Raw genomic sequence first — 14675 nt, 5'->3', positions numbered from 1 at the left:
ATTTCTTGTGATTTAACACGTACACAAACGTTGGGTTCGTCCTATTTAATTCAGTGATTCTACATTGTGAGGTCTTTCAGTTGCTGCAAGTATCGCAACGCTCCATGACAGATGTCGAAGTATTTTGAGAGAGCACTATAAACTGCTCATCATTTTACAGGTGTTGTCATTGATTATCAATTGTATATTGTAAAGCACATTGGGAGGGAATGATAGATTACTATTAATAAGCAGTTTAACGCATGTTTAATTATAAAAACAGGCTATTCATTTTGTCATATGCACACGATTTACTAGAGAAATCATACAATTGTTTTTGTTATCGGGTCAGACCCTGTGGCAATTTGTTGTTTCAAATGAATATTATTTCCTTTACTTTTTGCACATTACCTTCATTATTGTTCGGTTTTGCTTTCACAGGGTTTCGTTTTCTTTATAAATCGTAACACATCTAAGGGATAATCATGGTAGACAAGGATGCTCTGTTCGATGAACTGTCAAAAGAATTTCCATATGGAAATTATACAACCTTTTGCAATAAAATGGGCGTAAGCTACACTATAGCTACGAACATGCAGAGGTCTAAAGAGGATACCACCGTGGCTCTGAGAGAACTACTATCTCAATGGGATCTAAGGATGGAGGGCGTCACCAGGAAACAACTTGAAGATGCCCTAGCCGGAGCAGATGTCGGTGGACTCTGTTCCATTGTGAAAAAACATTATGAAAAGGGTAATATTCAGATATTCCTAATATGATCTATTTGTTTTTAATTACATAGAATAATAAAATAACCTATTCATTTTACCGGTGTAAATTTTGCGATGATGCAAACTTGAACTAATCACACCATTGTGATTTCAACATAAATATTAAGTTAGATATATTCTAAACATGCAGCAGTGTTTGGTACAACTTTCAGCTTTAAATTACGTCTGCAGTATACACAACCAAATTGCAATTGCTTTATATTGTTAGCAGGTTGAGCAGAAGTATAAAAAAAGCGTGATTCGGAACAAAACCCATACTAAAAATTAAAAAACTCAATCCTCTTAGAATTCTAATACTGACTTTGGTTGCAGTTCATGAAGAGCTATCAAAGAAACTGACTTGGAATAATGTCAAAATATTTATTACACTTTTACCTATCGCAAACCGAGTATGTGTATATTTTTCTTTTTTGTTTCATGAATTAGAAAGGCATTTAAAATGCATATTTAAATAGACCAAAACAATGACAAATAATAAAATGATAAAGTAATACGTAGTCTACTTGGTCTCTTTTTGCAGATTCCACCGACGTGATAGCCGCCACGAGATTGATAGCCGGAGATGGCGCTGTTAAAGATACTAGAAATCAGGTTATCAACCAATCAGAAAAATCGGACTCAGAACATACGAATAAAGAAGGTATTACATACAAAGTCAACACTCTCTTTTTAATAAGTTTTGTTTTTACTTTTGTTTCTAGCTTCTGCTTCTAAATCTTCACTTCCTTTATTTAATATGTATGCTTCTGTCAATTCATGATATTTCTCTTTCTTCCCAATAAAAAAATTCAGGTGGATATCAAGTTAATATCAAGGGAATTAATTGAAGTGATTTATGTTCTTCAAACAGTTGAAATTTACGTGAGTGTGTTAATTCATTTATTTCACTATGTCACTTAAAAAACACTTACATAAAACCACGCAATTGTCACTGTTATATCGCCATTATAATAACGTGATTATCCCTGCTTTGGAGACCATGGTTTTCAAACCTAATACTCCTGTTTTTGTTCGGTTATGAAATTACATCTTCACGAACGAACTAATCAAATTCTTAAGAAGTTTTTAACGCGTCACAGAAACACGGAAATATTTTCTTTAGTTATATAGATTGATGAAATAACCTGGACATTATACTATTGTCATTTTGCAAGGATGCAACGTTGAACTAATCACACAATTGTTATTTCAACATGAATATATAGTTATATATGTTTTAAACATGCATCAGTGTTTGGTACACCTTTAAGCTTTAAATTACGTTTGCAGTATAAACACAGCAAAATTGTCCTTGTTTTATATTGTTAGCAGGTTCAGCAAAAGTAAAATAGGGTGATTACGAACAAAATCCATACACAAAATTGAAGACTCGATCCTTTTAGAATTCTGATTTTGATTTTGGTTGCAGACCACGAAGAGTCGTCGAAGAATCTGACCTGGCAATTAACATGTCAGCATATATTTTACACTTTTACATATCGAAAACCTGAGTATGTGTATATTTCTCTCGTTTGTTTCATGAATTAGAAAGGCATAGTGAGAATACATGTAGGTATGTAAAATATATAGATAGATCATAACAATGACACATTACAAAATGATGAAGTACTACGCGGTCTACTTGGTCTCTTTTCACAGCTTCCTGTAGCATGGTAGCCGCCATGCCAATGGTAGCCAGCGATGTTCAAGATACTACAAATCAGGTTATCAACCAATCAGACCGATCGGACTCAGTACAGACGAATGAAGGAGGTAACATACATAGTCAACAGCCTCTTTCTAATCAATTTTTATTACACACTTGGTTTTCTCGCTTCTGCTTCTGTCTTCCTCTTCTTTTATTTAATTTGTATACTTCTGTCAATTATTGATCTTCTCTTTCTTCCCACCAAACAAATTCACGCGAAAATCAAGCGAATATTAAATTAAAATTAAATTAAATTAAACTTCTTTTATAATGTTCGCAGGTTTCGCAAAAGTAAAATAGCGTCATTCGGAACAAAATTTATACTAAAAAATAAAGACTCGATCCTCTTAGAATTCTAATTTTGAATTTGGTTGCAGTCCTTAAAGAGCTATAGTGGAATCTGACCCGGCATCATCATATGTCAAAATATATTTAACACTTTTACCTATTGGAAACCTGAATATGTGTATATTTTTCTTGTTAGTTTCATGAATTAAAAAAGGCATATTGAGAGTACATGATTGATCATTAAATGCATATATAAATAGATCATAAAAATGACAAATTATAAAATGATCAGGTAATACGTAGTCTAATTTGTCTCTTTTCCAAGCTTCACCTGAAGTGGTGGCCGCCACGAGATTGGTAGCCGGAGATGGCGCTGTTCATGATACTAAAAATCAGTCTATCAACCAATCAGACAGATCGGCCTCAGGACATACGAATGAAGGAGGTAACATACACAGTCAACAGCCTCTTTCTAATCAGTTTTTATTCCACTTAATATCTTTCTCCTTCTGTTTTCATCTTCCTTTATTTAATCCGTAAACTTTTGTCAACTCTCGAACTTTTCTTTCGTTTATGTATGAGGTTGTTAAAGGACAAGGTCGGTTCATTTTAAGTTCCTTCATCCTCTGTCTCCCTCTCGTCTCTATTTAGAGGAGTCTCCTGCAGCACGTTGGGCGGTATATGATATAATGGTGTTTCTTACTTTGTTCATCTGATCATAATTTGTCTCCGGGAAAGGCCGTGCTGCCTTCCGTTTACATTTTAGGTGAACGTGTACTTATATTTGCTCACCGGTTTATCTTTATATTAATAACACGTAAAACTAATAAATAAAACATATAAATAAATAATAATAATAAATAAATTTAATTAATTAATTAATAAATAAATATAAACAAATACTTGTAAATTGATTTTTTGTTTGAAAGCAACAATCTTTTGAAAATAAATGTAAAAAAATCAAGTTCAAAAGAATCTTAAACTTTTTGTAATTTTCACATCGATTTGAAGAGATATTTCCCGACTAAGGCCAATTCACATTTTGAAACGAGTTAATTTGTCTAAAAGCGGAATACAATGAAAGAAACTGAATTGCAAAAGTTGTAAATTGAACCAACAGCAGAAAATGTGAATTTTTGAATCATGTCATCACCTTATACATTATATATTTGTGAAGCTCATATTGGCAATTTGATCAGTGGATTGTGACGTAGTTTACGGACAACTCTCCTGTTTGTCGTTAAACAATACTATTAATTTATGTTTTTCTCACAAGTACCTCTCATAGGAGCATTTTCCCTTGGTGTACTACTCAAAATATATTATGGATATCATATTATATCTCCTTTTAAAACGGAAGAGACTCCCGAGTAACTCATTTCGACAAATTGACATTTTAGTCATTCCGTGTGATAAAACAAATGGGAGAGATGTCCGCCAATATACATCCGGTAACATTACCGATTCAGCCAATTTGAAGTTTCCTTTCGTCATTAACGTATAGCGATTGCAACTTTTCAAAACTAAAAAAGCTTTTATTGTTTATCCTATTTCGTTTAAAATTTCGCCAGACAGGTTCTCTATTTGTGTTCTGCTTCATGTCAGAGCAATTTGCCATTAATGTTGGAGTTTTCCTTTGAGCGTGTTTCCAGCCCGTTTCATCATGGGGAAGAGGAAAAACATCGGAACAATGAAAATTGATGTATTCGAACAAGAACTAATTACTAACGGTACCCTACTAGGTCGGAAAGGGAAGGGGCTGATATTGCAGGAGTGCAATAAGACATTTTGTATTATATGCTTGTATCGTTTCAGATATCTACAGTGAGAAGATCTCGGAATCCATGACTGTTCAGCAATGTCGCAAAAAGTTGGAGAACAAGTACCTGGATCAACTGTGCAAAATTCAAATGACGCCATGGGATCGCAATGACTATGCTGATATCGAAGATATGCATACAGTGGTCACAATGCTGCCGAAGAAGATCGCTCGTGGAAAAGAAAAAAAAGAAGAGGAAATACACCAGGTTTCTGTTGCCGAAATATTTTCAACGAAAGTAAAAGGCAAACTGCCAGCTCGAATTCTCATATCGGCCCCCGCTGGAAGAGGGAAGACCACGGCTGTTGCTAAGATGGCTTACGACTGGGTTCATAGAAAAAAGGGGTCAGCATTAGAACACCTGCCACTTCTGTTTGTTGTGAAATTCCGAAACACAAGTCAGCTTACATCGATCGGAGAAGCCATCAAATCACAGCTTTTGAGTGATGTTCATGATCTCACCCCAGAGGGCCTGGAGAGTTTCATCAGAAAGAATCAGGGCATCTGCCACATTATTCTAGACGGACTAGATGAATATGCGGGTATTTCTTCTTCACAACGAAGCTCAGGGAGCAATATTATGCAGGTCGTCTGTTTAAAGGAATTTCCAGATTGTCGAGTCCTTGTAACAACACGCCCTCATCTAGAGAACTTCTTCGATCAAGATGATCTTCCAAGGGTATACACCAAGATGTGGATCGAAGGCTTCTCGCCAGAGAGCTCATGCGAGTACATCAACAAGTTCTTTGCTTCGACTTCGAATCCGTGTAAGGGACAGAGTCTGAAGGATTACCTTCATGAAGAACCACTTATTGATGAACTTGTTAAGACACCCTTATTTTGTCTCATGATATGCCACGTATGGAGTGAGGGCCTACTGGACAGTGATACTACAACTCAAACAAAATTGCTGGACAAGGTGAATGTTTTTCTAATGCACTATGCAAATGAACGATCGAATTCAAGTATGAAAATCACACCAGAAAAGTTAAAGAAAATAATTAATCAATTAGGCGAAGTTGCCCTTACGGGACTGCTCGACGATGCTAAAAAACTAGTCTTCACGCTTCATGATTTCCATAAAGTTCCCGCAGCCCTTGATAGGGCATGTACGCTTGGAATATTATCCAAGACGACTGTTAACATCACATGCCTTCCTCAGTCCATCGAGACCACGTCCACTACCATTGAGTTTTATCACAAACTCGCCCAAGAACACTCGGCTGGGAAATTTCTCGCTGATCAAACAAGCGGCTTTCTGTTACCATTGAAGATTTCCAAATTGGATAGAGTACTGCGCAAGATCAAAGCAAACATCGGTGACTACGAGAATCTTATCCGATTCACTGCTGGCACGGACAACAGCCTTTGCATACGAATAATGGAGGCTCTCCTTTCCAACCGCTTTTTGGATGAGAGCGAGCGATATCGCATTCTTCTTGACTGCTCATCAGAGACCAAGGGTACTGAAGGAAATGTGTCTTCGTTGGTTCAAAGATGCGTGACTGCACATAGTATTGTTCTCAAATCACCAACTGTCTACACCGTCGTTGGGATGCAAAATCTTCCGAAGCAACTTAAACATGAGGTATGCACATTTTCATTTCACAAAATGTCTTTACATATTAATTTCATAGAGGTTGTTTAAGTTTTCATTTCTCTGCCACAGCTATAATTCAAAGAGTTTTAAAGACATATTGATAAATCACACTGCATGATAAAATGATCAAGACGTATGAAACTTCATCTTTATCATTCCATGTTTGCTCGAGTACGACTTCAATCAAGGTACTGCATTCAAGAAACAAGAAGAACAATAAAAAAAATTAACAACAATACGATAGGTTATTGGGCATGCCTATTCATTTAGGGAAAATGACGAGACGCAGTCATGTAGCCTATGTTAAATAAAGGATCTGTACAATTAACATGGAAGAAATTAATCTAATATTTATGAATGTAAAGGAGTTGGCGAGGGAGCTTCCATTACTTAGCGAATATTCTCGGATAAGGTCATGCCAACGTCTCGATCGATTTCTTTTTTACCATATGGCTTTAATTCTTTCTTTCTCTTTCACTCACTCCTCCTCTCTCTCTCTCTCTCTGTCTGTCTATCGTTCCCCCTCTCTCTCTCTCTCTGTCTATCGTCCCTTCTCTCTCTATCTCTATCTGAACACCAGGTGAAGACATTAAAGATCGAGGGGTCTACTCTAACGACCGACGTGACGAATGGACTATGGTCCTGCCTCGGATCATTTTCGAAGCTAGAAACACTCAACATCTCAGAAACCTCGCTCAGTTTCCCTCCATCTCCTCCTCAGCTTCTATCCGTCACAAAGCTATCAGCCGAGAGAATGACGCCACAAAGCTACGAAAGAGTGCTCTCATCGATACCTGGAGTGAGCGATATCGATGTCTCTATCGACGTTGCAGAGACGAGCCAAACTTCTCAGATCACCACCGCCTCCAGACCTATGGGTCAGACCAGGGATAGGGGTGAACAGTCCTTTGTTCATATCAGACTTCACGCCTGGTCTACACTCACAACAGACATGGAGATTAAATCAGGAAGGTCAATTGGAGGGCTCAGTCTTCTATTTGAGGACCAAACCAAAAAACAGCAGCGGCTGCATGTGTTCGGGTTGAAGGGCAGAGACGAAGAAGCCTTGGTTGACATGTTTGTCAAGACTAAACAACTAACGTACTTGAATTCGGAGTAAGCAGATCTAGATCTAAATCTTAATTCATGTTCAGATCGAGTGCTTTTATGTCGCTTTTTAAGACAACATTAACACAAAATTATATATTAACATTTTATTATGTGGATATTCGTATCATAATTGATAACATAATCATGATTATATTTGTTGTTATCACTACCATTATTAAAATATGATTATTATCTTTATTGCTTTTGTTATAATTGTTGTTTTCATAATAACTATGTAAAGAGGGGATGTACAATTCACTTGCTGTTTTATTATTTATAAAATGTAATATCATTTCCCAAGACTTGCTTGAATTACGTTCTGTCCATTTCATATATTCTTTGTAGGAGTGAAGGTGGTTCTCTAAACAAAAATCACTCCATCCAGGTGAGTAAAATCATTCGATATATGTGCATGCCTTTTTGCTTTAAAATATTCAAGAAAGGGATATCCTCTGAATTGAATTATTAAAGACAATTTTGTTTTATGAAATAATTATTTCAAGCCTTGTATTTTAAGCTTCAGTGGTACGGAATTCTATATACCTCAACACGTTTAGTCTCAATATTTAAATTGATGCATATGCAAGTGACAAGTACGTCTGTTTGAATTTCATTGCAGAATACTAGGCTTCAGATACAGCACTGTCAGCTATCTACTGAGATGACCGAGAAGTTGTGGTCCTGCCTCAGATTCTTCACGTCACTAAAACAGCTCAGCATCGCAGACTCCTCTCTCAGTTTCCCTCCGTCTCCTCCAGAGCTTCCATCCGTTACGAAGCTATCCGCCGAGAGAGTAACGCCGCAAAGCTACGAAGCAGTGCTCTCATCGGTACCAGGTGTGAGAGAGATCGAAATCTCTATCGATAATGCAGAGACGAACAACTCTTTTCAGATCACCACCGCATCCAGGCCAAATGGTCAGAGCGGGCTTAGGGATAAACAGATCTTCGTTCATATCAAACTACACGCCTGGCAAGGACTCACCACCGACAGGAAGATTGATTCAGGAGAGTCAATTGGAGGGCTTAGTCTTCTATTTGAGGACCAAACCAAAAAACAGCAGCGGCTGCATGTGTCCGGGGTGAAGGGCAGAGACGAAGAAGCCTTGGTTGACATGTTTGTCAAGACTAAACAACTAACGTACTTGAATTCGGAGTGAGCAGATCTAGATCTATATCTTAATTCATGTTCAGATCTAGTGTTTATATGTCGCTTTTTAAGACAATATGAACACAAAATTATATCTTAACATTTTATTATGTGGACATTCGTATCATAATTGATAACATAATCATGATTATATTTCTTGTTATCACTACCATTATTAAAATAAGAATATTATCTTTATTGCGTTAGAAATGTTGTTTTCATAATAACTATGTAAAGAGGGGATGTACAATTCACTTGCTGTTTTATCATTAATAAAATGTAATATCATTTCCCAAGACTTGCTTGAATTACGTTCTGTCCATTTCATATATTCTTTGTAGGAGTGGAGGTGGTTCTCTAAACAAAAATTACTCCATCCAGGTGAGTAAAATCATTCGATACATGTGCATGCGTTTTGCTTTAAAATATTCAAGAAAGGGATATCCTCTGAATTGAATTATTAAAGAAAATTTTGTTTCATGAAATAATTATTTCAAGCCTTGTATTTTAAGCTTCAGTGGTACGGAATTCTATATACCTTAACACGTTTAGTCTCAATATTTAAATTGATGCATATGCAAGTGACAAGTTCGTCTGTTTGAATTTCATTGCAGAATACTCGGCTTCAGATACAGCACTGTCAGCTATCTACTGAGATGACCGAAAAGTTGTGGTCCTGCCTCAGATTCTTCACGTCACTAAAACAGCTGAGCATCGCAGACTCCTCTATCAGTTTCCCTCCATCTCCTCCAGAGCTTCCATTCGTCAAGAAGCTATTAGCCGAGAGAGTAACGCCGCAAAGCTACGAAGCAGTGCTCTCATCGGTACCAGGTGTGAGAGAGATCGAAATCTCTATCGATAATGCAGAGACGAACAACTCTCTTCAGATCACCACCGCATCCAGGCCAAATGGTCAGAGCGGGCTTAGGGATAAACAGATCTTCGTTCATATCAAACTACACGCCTGGCAAGGACTCACCACCGACAGGAAGATTGATTCAGGAGAGTCAATGGGAGGGCTTAGTCTTCTATTTGAGGACCAAACCAAAAAACAGCAGCGGCTGCATGTGTCCGGGTTGAAGGGCAGAGACGAAGAAGCCTTGGTTGACATGTTTGTCAAGACTAAACAACTAACGTACTTGAATTCGGAGTAAGCAGATCTAGATCTAAATCTTAATTCATGTTCAGATCTAGTGTTTATATGTCGCTTTTTAAGACAATATAAACACAAAATTATATATTAACATTTTATTATGTGGACATTCGTATCATAATTGATAACATAATCATGATTATATTTCTTGTTATCACTACCATTATTAAAATAAGATTATTATCTTTATTGCGTTTGATTTGTTGTTTTCATAATAACTATGTAAAGAGGGGTTGTACAATTCACTTGCTGTTTTATCATTAATAAAATGTAATATCATTTCCCAAGACTTGCTTGAATTACGTTCTGTCCATTTCATATATTCTTTGTAGGAGTGGAGGTGGTTCTCTAAACAAAAATTACTCCATCCAGGTGAGTAAAATCATTCGATACATGTGCATGCGTTTTGCTTTAAAATATTCAAGAAAGGGATATCCTCTGAATTGAATTATTAAAGAAAATTTTGTTTCATGAAATAATTAATTCAAGCCTTGTATTTTAAGCTTCAGTGGTACAGAATTATATATACCTCAACACATTTAGTCTCAATATTTAAATTGATGCACATGCAAGTGACAAGTTCGTCTGTTTGAATTTCATTGCAGAATACTCGGCTTCAGATACAGCACTGTCAGCTATCTACTGAGATGACCGAGAAGTTGTGGTCCTGCCTCAGATTCTTCACGTCACTAAAACAGCTGAGCATCGCAGACTCCTCTATCAGTTTCCCTCCATCTCCTCCAGAGCTTCCATCCGTCAAGAAGCTATTAGCCGAGAGAGTAACGCCGCAAAGCTACGAAGCAGTGCTCTCATCGGTACCAGGTGTGAGAGAGATCGAAATCTCTATCGATAATGCAGAGACGAACAACTCTGTTCAGATCACCACCACATCCAGGCCAAATGGTCAGAGCGGGCTTAGGGATAAACAGATCTTCGTTCATATCAAACTACACGCCTGGCAAGGACTCACCACCGACAGGAAGATTGATTCAGGAGAGTCAATTGGAGGGCTCAGTCTTCTATTTGAGGACCAAACCAAAAAACAGCAGCGGCTGCATGTGTCCGGGTTGAAGGGCAGAGACGAAGAAGCCTTGGTTGACATGTTTGTCAAGACTAAACAACTAACGTACTTGAATTCGGAGTAAGTAGATCTAGATCTAAATCTTAATTCATGTTCAGATCTTGTGTTTTTATGTCGCTTTTTAAGACTACATGAACACAAAATAATAAATTAACATTTCCATATATGGATATTCTTATTTGTTATTATATTACCATTATTATGATATGATTATTACCATTATTGCCATTGTAGCATTATATCAATTTACCTATGTTAAAGGTTATACAAAGTTTCGGTATGGTCATGAATTTGGTTCAAATGAACATATTGGAAGCATATGCGATCCTACAATATTCATTGATCGTTGTCGCGGTTGAAATCGAGTCTAAAGTTATGAAATTGTAAATAATAAACTCTTTATGTTGTATAGCTCCCTCTGAAGGTCAAGATATTAATTAATTTATTTATGATTTGTTCAGGTTTTATTTAAAATAGAGGGTAGGTACATTCAGTTTAACAAAACTGCTTTCCAAGTACGCCCTCTAGAACGACATAACAAGTTTGTGATATACACAAATACAAGGAATATATAAAAATATAACATTCATCAAAACTTAACATTGACATATTTGACATAATATAGAGTACAAACATAGGGTAGGTGCAGGGAATTGGAGACCCTTAAGCACATTTACATAATTTACATAAACATGAAAAATGTTACACATACAGAAAGTTTTGTATTCTCATCAGTAACTTCTTCTCTTTGTTTGGTAACAAAAGTGTGGGCATGATGTAACTGATTAAAAAGATAACAATGATTAATGACGTCAGCTCCAAAGGTCTCTCGTTAACTACATGTGCAGGTAATAAGGGACAGTTACAAATCAAGACATTTTAAATACAATTTGAATTAAAATGGGAATGTTATGGTTAGTTCAAACACTTTTTGAAAGAAAGATATGCAGCCAATGAATTTACTGTAATTTTGAAACGATTTTAAAACAATGTGGCCCAAAATATTTCTGTGCATGGACAATTAACCAACCAACATCGGGTCATTGCCTATCCTCGGCATACTCGACATTCACAACAAACGACCCCATCTCTCTCTCTCCTCAAACTTCTCTCCTTCATTGTTTTCTATTAACCTTCCCTTTTCTCTCTTCTAGCATGTAGTTGTATGATGATTATTGTTGTCTCGCCGAAATCGGACTCTCTTAAATTTCATTAATGTATTACATGTTACTATAAATAATATGTTTATTTAATTATGATCATTCCATTCCCTGCTCTTTCTCTCTTCCTTTCTCTTTTTGTACCTCCTCTTTTCTCCCATCCTCTCTCTCTCTCTACTCCACTCGCTTGATCACTCTGAGCTATATAGCTCTTGAGCTTCTTGAGCTATATACCTTCCTCTGCTCTTGTATATCTTCTGCTATTACATCCTTTCACGTATGGAACATAAACGAACGCAAAATAATTCTGCTGTATTGTCATTATGTTACAGATTTCGTAATACTATTGTACATGTATATAATTTACATCACTGCACCTTTGTAAATTGACCCTTTCAGCCTTTTGCTGCTGGTTGATCATTATATACCAATAAATGAATAATAATAATAATAATAATAATAAAATCTGGGACCTGGTGTCCCCATTACCTGCACACATTTCTGATCAGACACCATTCATAATGTGCTGTGCAAAACCCATTCAAAACATCCAATGGCCATAAGTTTTCTGTGATGGTTGGCACACTTCATACACTTCATTTTAGCACTACTTTTTAAGAACCACCCCTAAATATATGCATACACCACAACATTCAGTGAAAATTGTGTTTTTTATATCAAAGCTAAATTTTTCGATCAAAATTAGTTACCTTGGTTAATGTTGCCAATTTTCTCGGAGAAACAGCCCAGTCTTCGAAATGAATTGGATATATGCAGTAGTGTTGTTAAAGGCCACAAATTGCGCTATAGCAACATTGGAGCCAACACGGACAGACAGTGATTGGTTCAAGCTTGGTAATCTCCAATTCCCTGCGGTCTCCAATTCCTTGCACCTACCCTATATAACATAAGAAAAATAAGTATACCGGTAAAGGGAAATAAGAACGGAGATTATACTATAACTAGCAGGACCCGCGGGATTCTAGAGGGGGGCGAGGAATGTAAATAGATATAGAGACTCTATAAATTAAAACCACCAAGAACTTTATTTGCCATTCATAAAAAACAAAACTCTACCGGTAGTTATTCTTTAGGCCTCTTTCACACTGGAACTGCGTATAGTTGCGTAGTGTGGCGTACCGACTACGCATAAATTAGGCTGCGTATTAATGGAAAAAAATGTTGCTTCACTATTTACAGTAGTCCTTGCGTAGGTTATGCGTAGGCTGGCGTACAGGTTTGCTTATGGTTGCTTACGATTGCTTACTGTGTGGAAAGCTTTTACTGCTCTGTCGATCTGGCGTAGGGTAGCGCACTGTTGCGTAGGCATGGCGTACAGTAGCGTAGTGTTGCGTAAAAAGGCGTATTTTCTGTGTCAAGTTTCTACGCCGAAAGTACGCGATTTTTTGTTGTTGAATTGTTTGCGTCCATCTTGCGTACCCTTTTGCGTCCCTCAGCATATAGTAACGTAGGCCAGCGTAGTTGGTACGCAACACTACGCAAATCTTCGTATGGACCCCACGCCAATTAGTGACCTGCCAGTGTCACAAATAAAGTATTAAAAATATGCTCATCTAACCCTAATTAAATGCCTAAAACCCCTGAGCTTTCGGGGGTTTATAGCCCCTTGAAACCCGTGGACCCCACGCCTATATACACTCAACCCGCTGCGATCTAACTGACCCCCCCCCCCCCCCCCACTTTGAAAAACGTTTCTTGGAACCTTCATGTAACATGCAAGAATGGTGCATGGTGATGCAGATTTTTTTCTGCACCCCCCCCCCCTCCCTCCAAACAATTTTACTCATTACGCAACTGACTGTTTTGCAATGCATGAATTCACATGCTTCTGTCTGGTTGATATTGAACTATTAATATGCAAATATACAATTCATAACCTTATTTAATGCTTTCTTGTAATTTACTGTAAATATAAGAAACAAATTGTATGGCACTTCGGCCCGCACACTGTTGTGTTGACGGGTTCTTCGATGGATGGATAGACCATGGCCTTAATACGGATGGACATTCAACGTGATTCTTTCTTTGATCCAACCATAGTCGCCGCCTTCTGATTATGCGTAAGCATTTTCGGTCATTGACAAAGGAGCAGTTTCCCTCTCTTGGGTTTTCTTTGGATGGTGTGCTCTGTAAGAGTGTGTCTTAAATAAAAGCATCCTTAATGGGGAGCAGCAAAGTTGAAAAGTAGACGATTTTGGTGATATGAAATGTATGATTACTGATTCGCAAACTTTCACACACACCTATGACCTTAAAACAAAATTAGAAGGCCATGATCTGTATCAGCCCTGTGCGTTGTAACTCTGGAATATTATGAGGAAATAAGGGGAAACGGGATTTTAAATCACAACCAAAAAATCCAAAAATAGCCTCTATCTGGTAATATCAACATGTTTAAAAAAAAAAAAATACATGTACAGTATACACGGAACAACAATTTGCGATCATAAGCCAGAACTGCACATCTATTTTCCATGATTAAGGCGAGTAATTATCTTAAGTTTTTCCAATTTAATTTAATTGCGAGACCATTGTTCTCCAACTTTCTTTTTGATCCAAAGGACATCACCATAGTTTTCTGAAGTTGTATTTACATCTTATTTATATCAAACCATTAACATATTAAAATAAAGTCATTCTGTAAATGTTCTTGAACTTTAGAAAAAACGTTAGAATTATTAAAAATGACAGTATCGTAAGCATAAAGTGATATTTTGGAATTATTAAGAGATTTTAAATTATTAATATCATTAATGTACAAACAAAAAATCAAGGGGCCTAGAACCTTTGTGACATCCCGGATTAAACAGTTAAATACTCGCTACAATGATTATCTA

General features: G+C 36.9%; 2 protein-coding genes across 2 annotated transcripts; both read left to right on the top strand.

The window, feature by feature from the left end:
* The first annotated feature begins 572 nt into the window (after positions 1-572).
* On the top strand, positions 573-7284 carry LOC105438532. The gene is made up of 5 exons (XM_030993946.1): positions 573-732; positions 1291-1410; positions 4561-5483; positions 5838-6152; positions 6745-7284. Exons 1-5 carry the CDS (start codon positions 573-575, stop codon positions 7282-7284), a joined length of 2058 nt encoding a protein of 685 aa, XP_030849806.1.
* A 613-nt stretch (positions 7285-7897) lies between these two features.
* LOC105438533 lies at positions 7898-9285 on the top strand. The gene is made up of 3 exons (XM_011666463.2): positions 7898-8429; positions 8765-8804; positions 9109-9285. Exons 1-3 carry the CDS (start codon positions 7936-7938, stop codon positions 9283-9285), a joined length of 711 nt encoding a protein of 236 aa, XP_011664765.1. The 5' UTR covers positions 7898-7935.
* The last annotated feature ends 5390 nt before the right edge of the window (positions 9286-14675 follow it).

This window comes from Strongylocentrotus purpuratus, unplaced genomic scaffold (genome assembly GCF_000002235.5).
Source record: "Strongylocentrotus purpuratus isolate Spur 01 unplaced genomic scaffold, Spur_5.0 spur5_scaffold_20, whole genome shotgun sequence".
NCBI classification, from domain to species: Eukaryota; Metazoa; Echinodermata; class Echinoidea; order Camarodonta; family Strongylocentrotidae; genus Strongylocentrotus; species Strongylocentrotus purpuratus.
The sequence above is the reverse complement of the archived record's forward strand: the minus strand, read 5'-3'. Positions and strand labels throughout refer to the sequence as shown.

Excerpts from the sequence above, each read along its gene's own strand:
- LOC105438532 (XM_030993946.1), top strand. The coding sequence starts at position 573 with ATGCAGAGGTCTAAAGAGGATACCACCGTGGCTCTGAGAGAACTACTA. Across the intron at positions 733-1,290 it reads GAAAAAACATTATGAAAAGG|ATTCCACCGACGTGATAGCC; the intron begins GTAATATTCAGA and ends CTCTTTTTGCAG. Across the intron at positions 1,411-4,560 it reads AGAACATACGAATAAAGAAG|ATATCTACAGTGAGAAGATC; the intron begins GTATTACATACA and ends GTATCGTTTCAG.
- LOC105438533 (XM_011666463.2), top strand. The coding sequence starts at position 7,936 with ATGACCGAGAAGTTGTGGTCCTGCCTCAGATTCTTCACGTCACTAAAA. Across the intron at positions 8,430-8,764 it reads CTAACGTACTTGAATTCGGA|GAGTGGAGGTGGTTCTCTAA; the intron begins GTGAGCAGATCT and ends TATTCTTTGTAG. Across the intron at positions 8,805-9,108 it reads ACAAAAATTACTCCATCCAG|ATTCTTCACGTCACTAAAAC; the intron begins GTGAGTAAAATC and ends GTCCTGCCTCAG.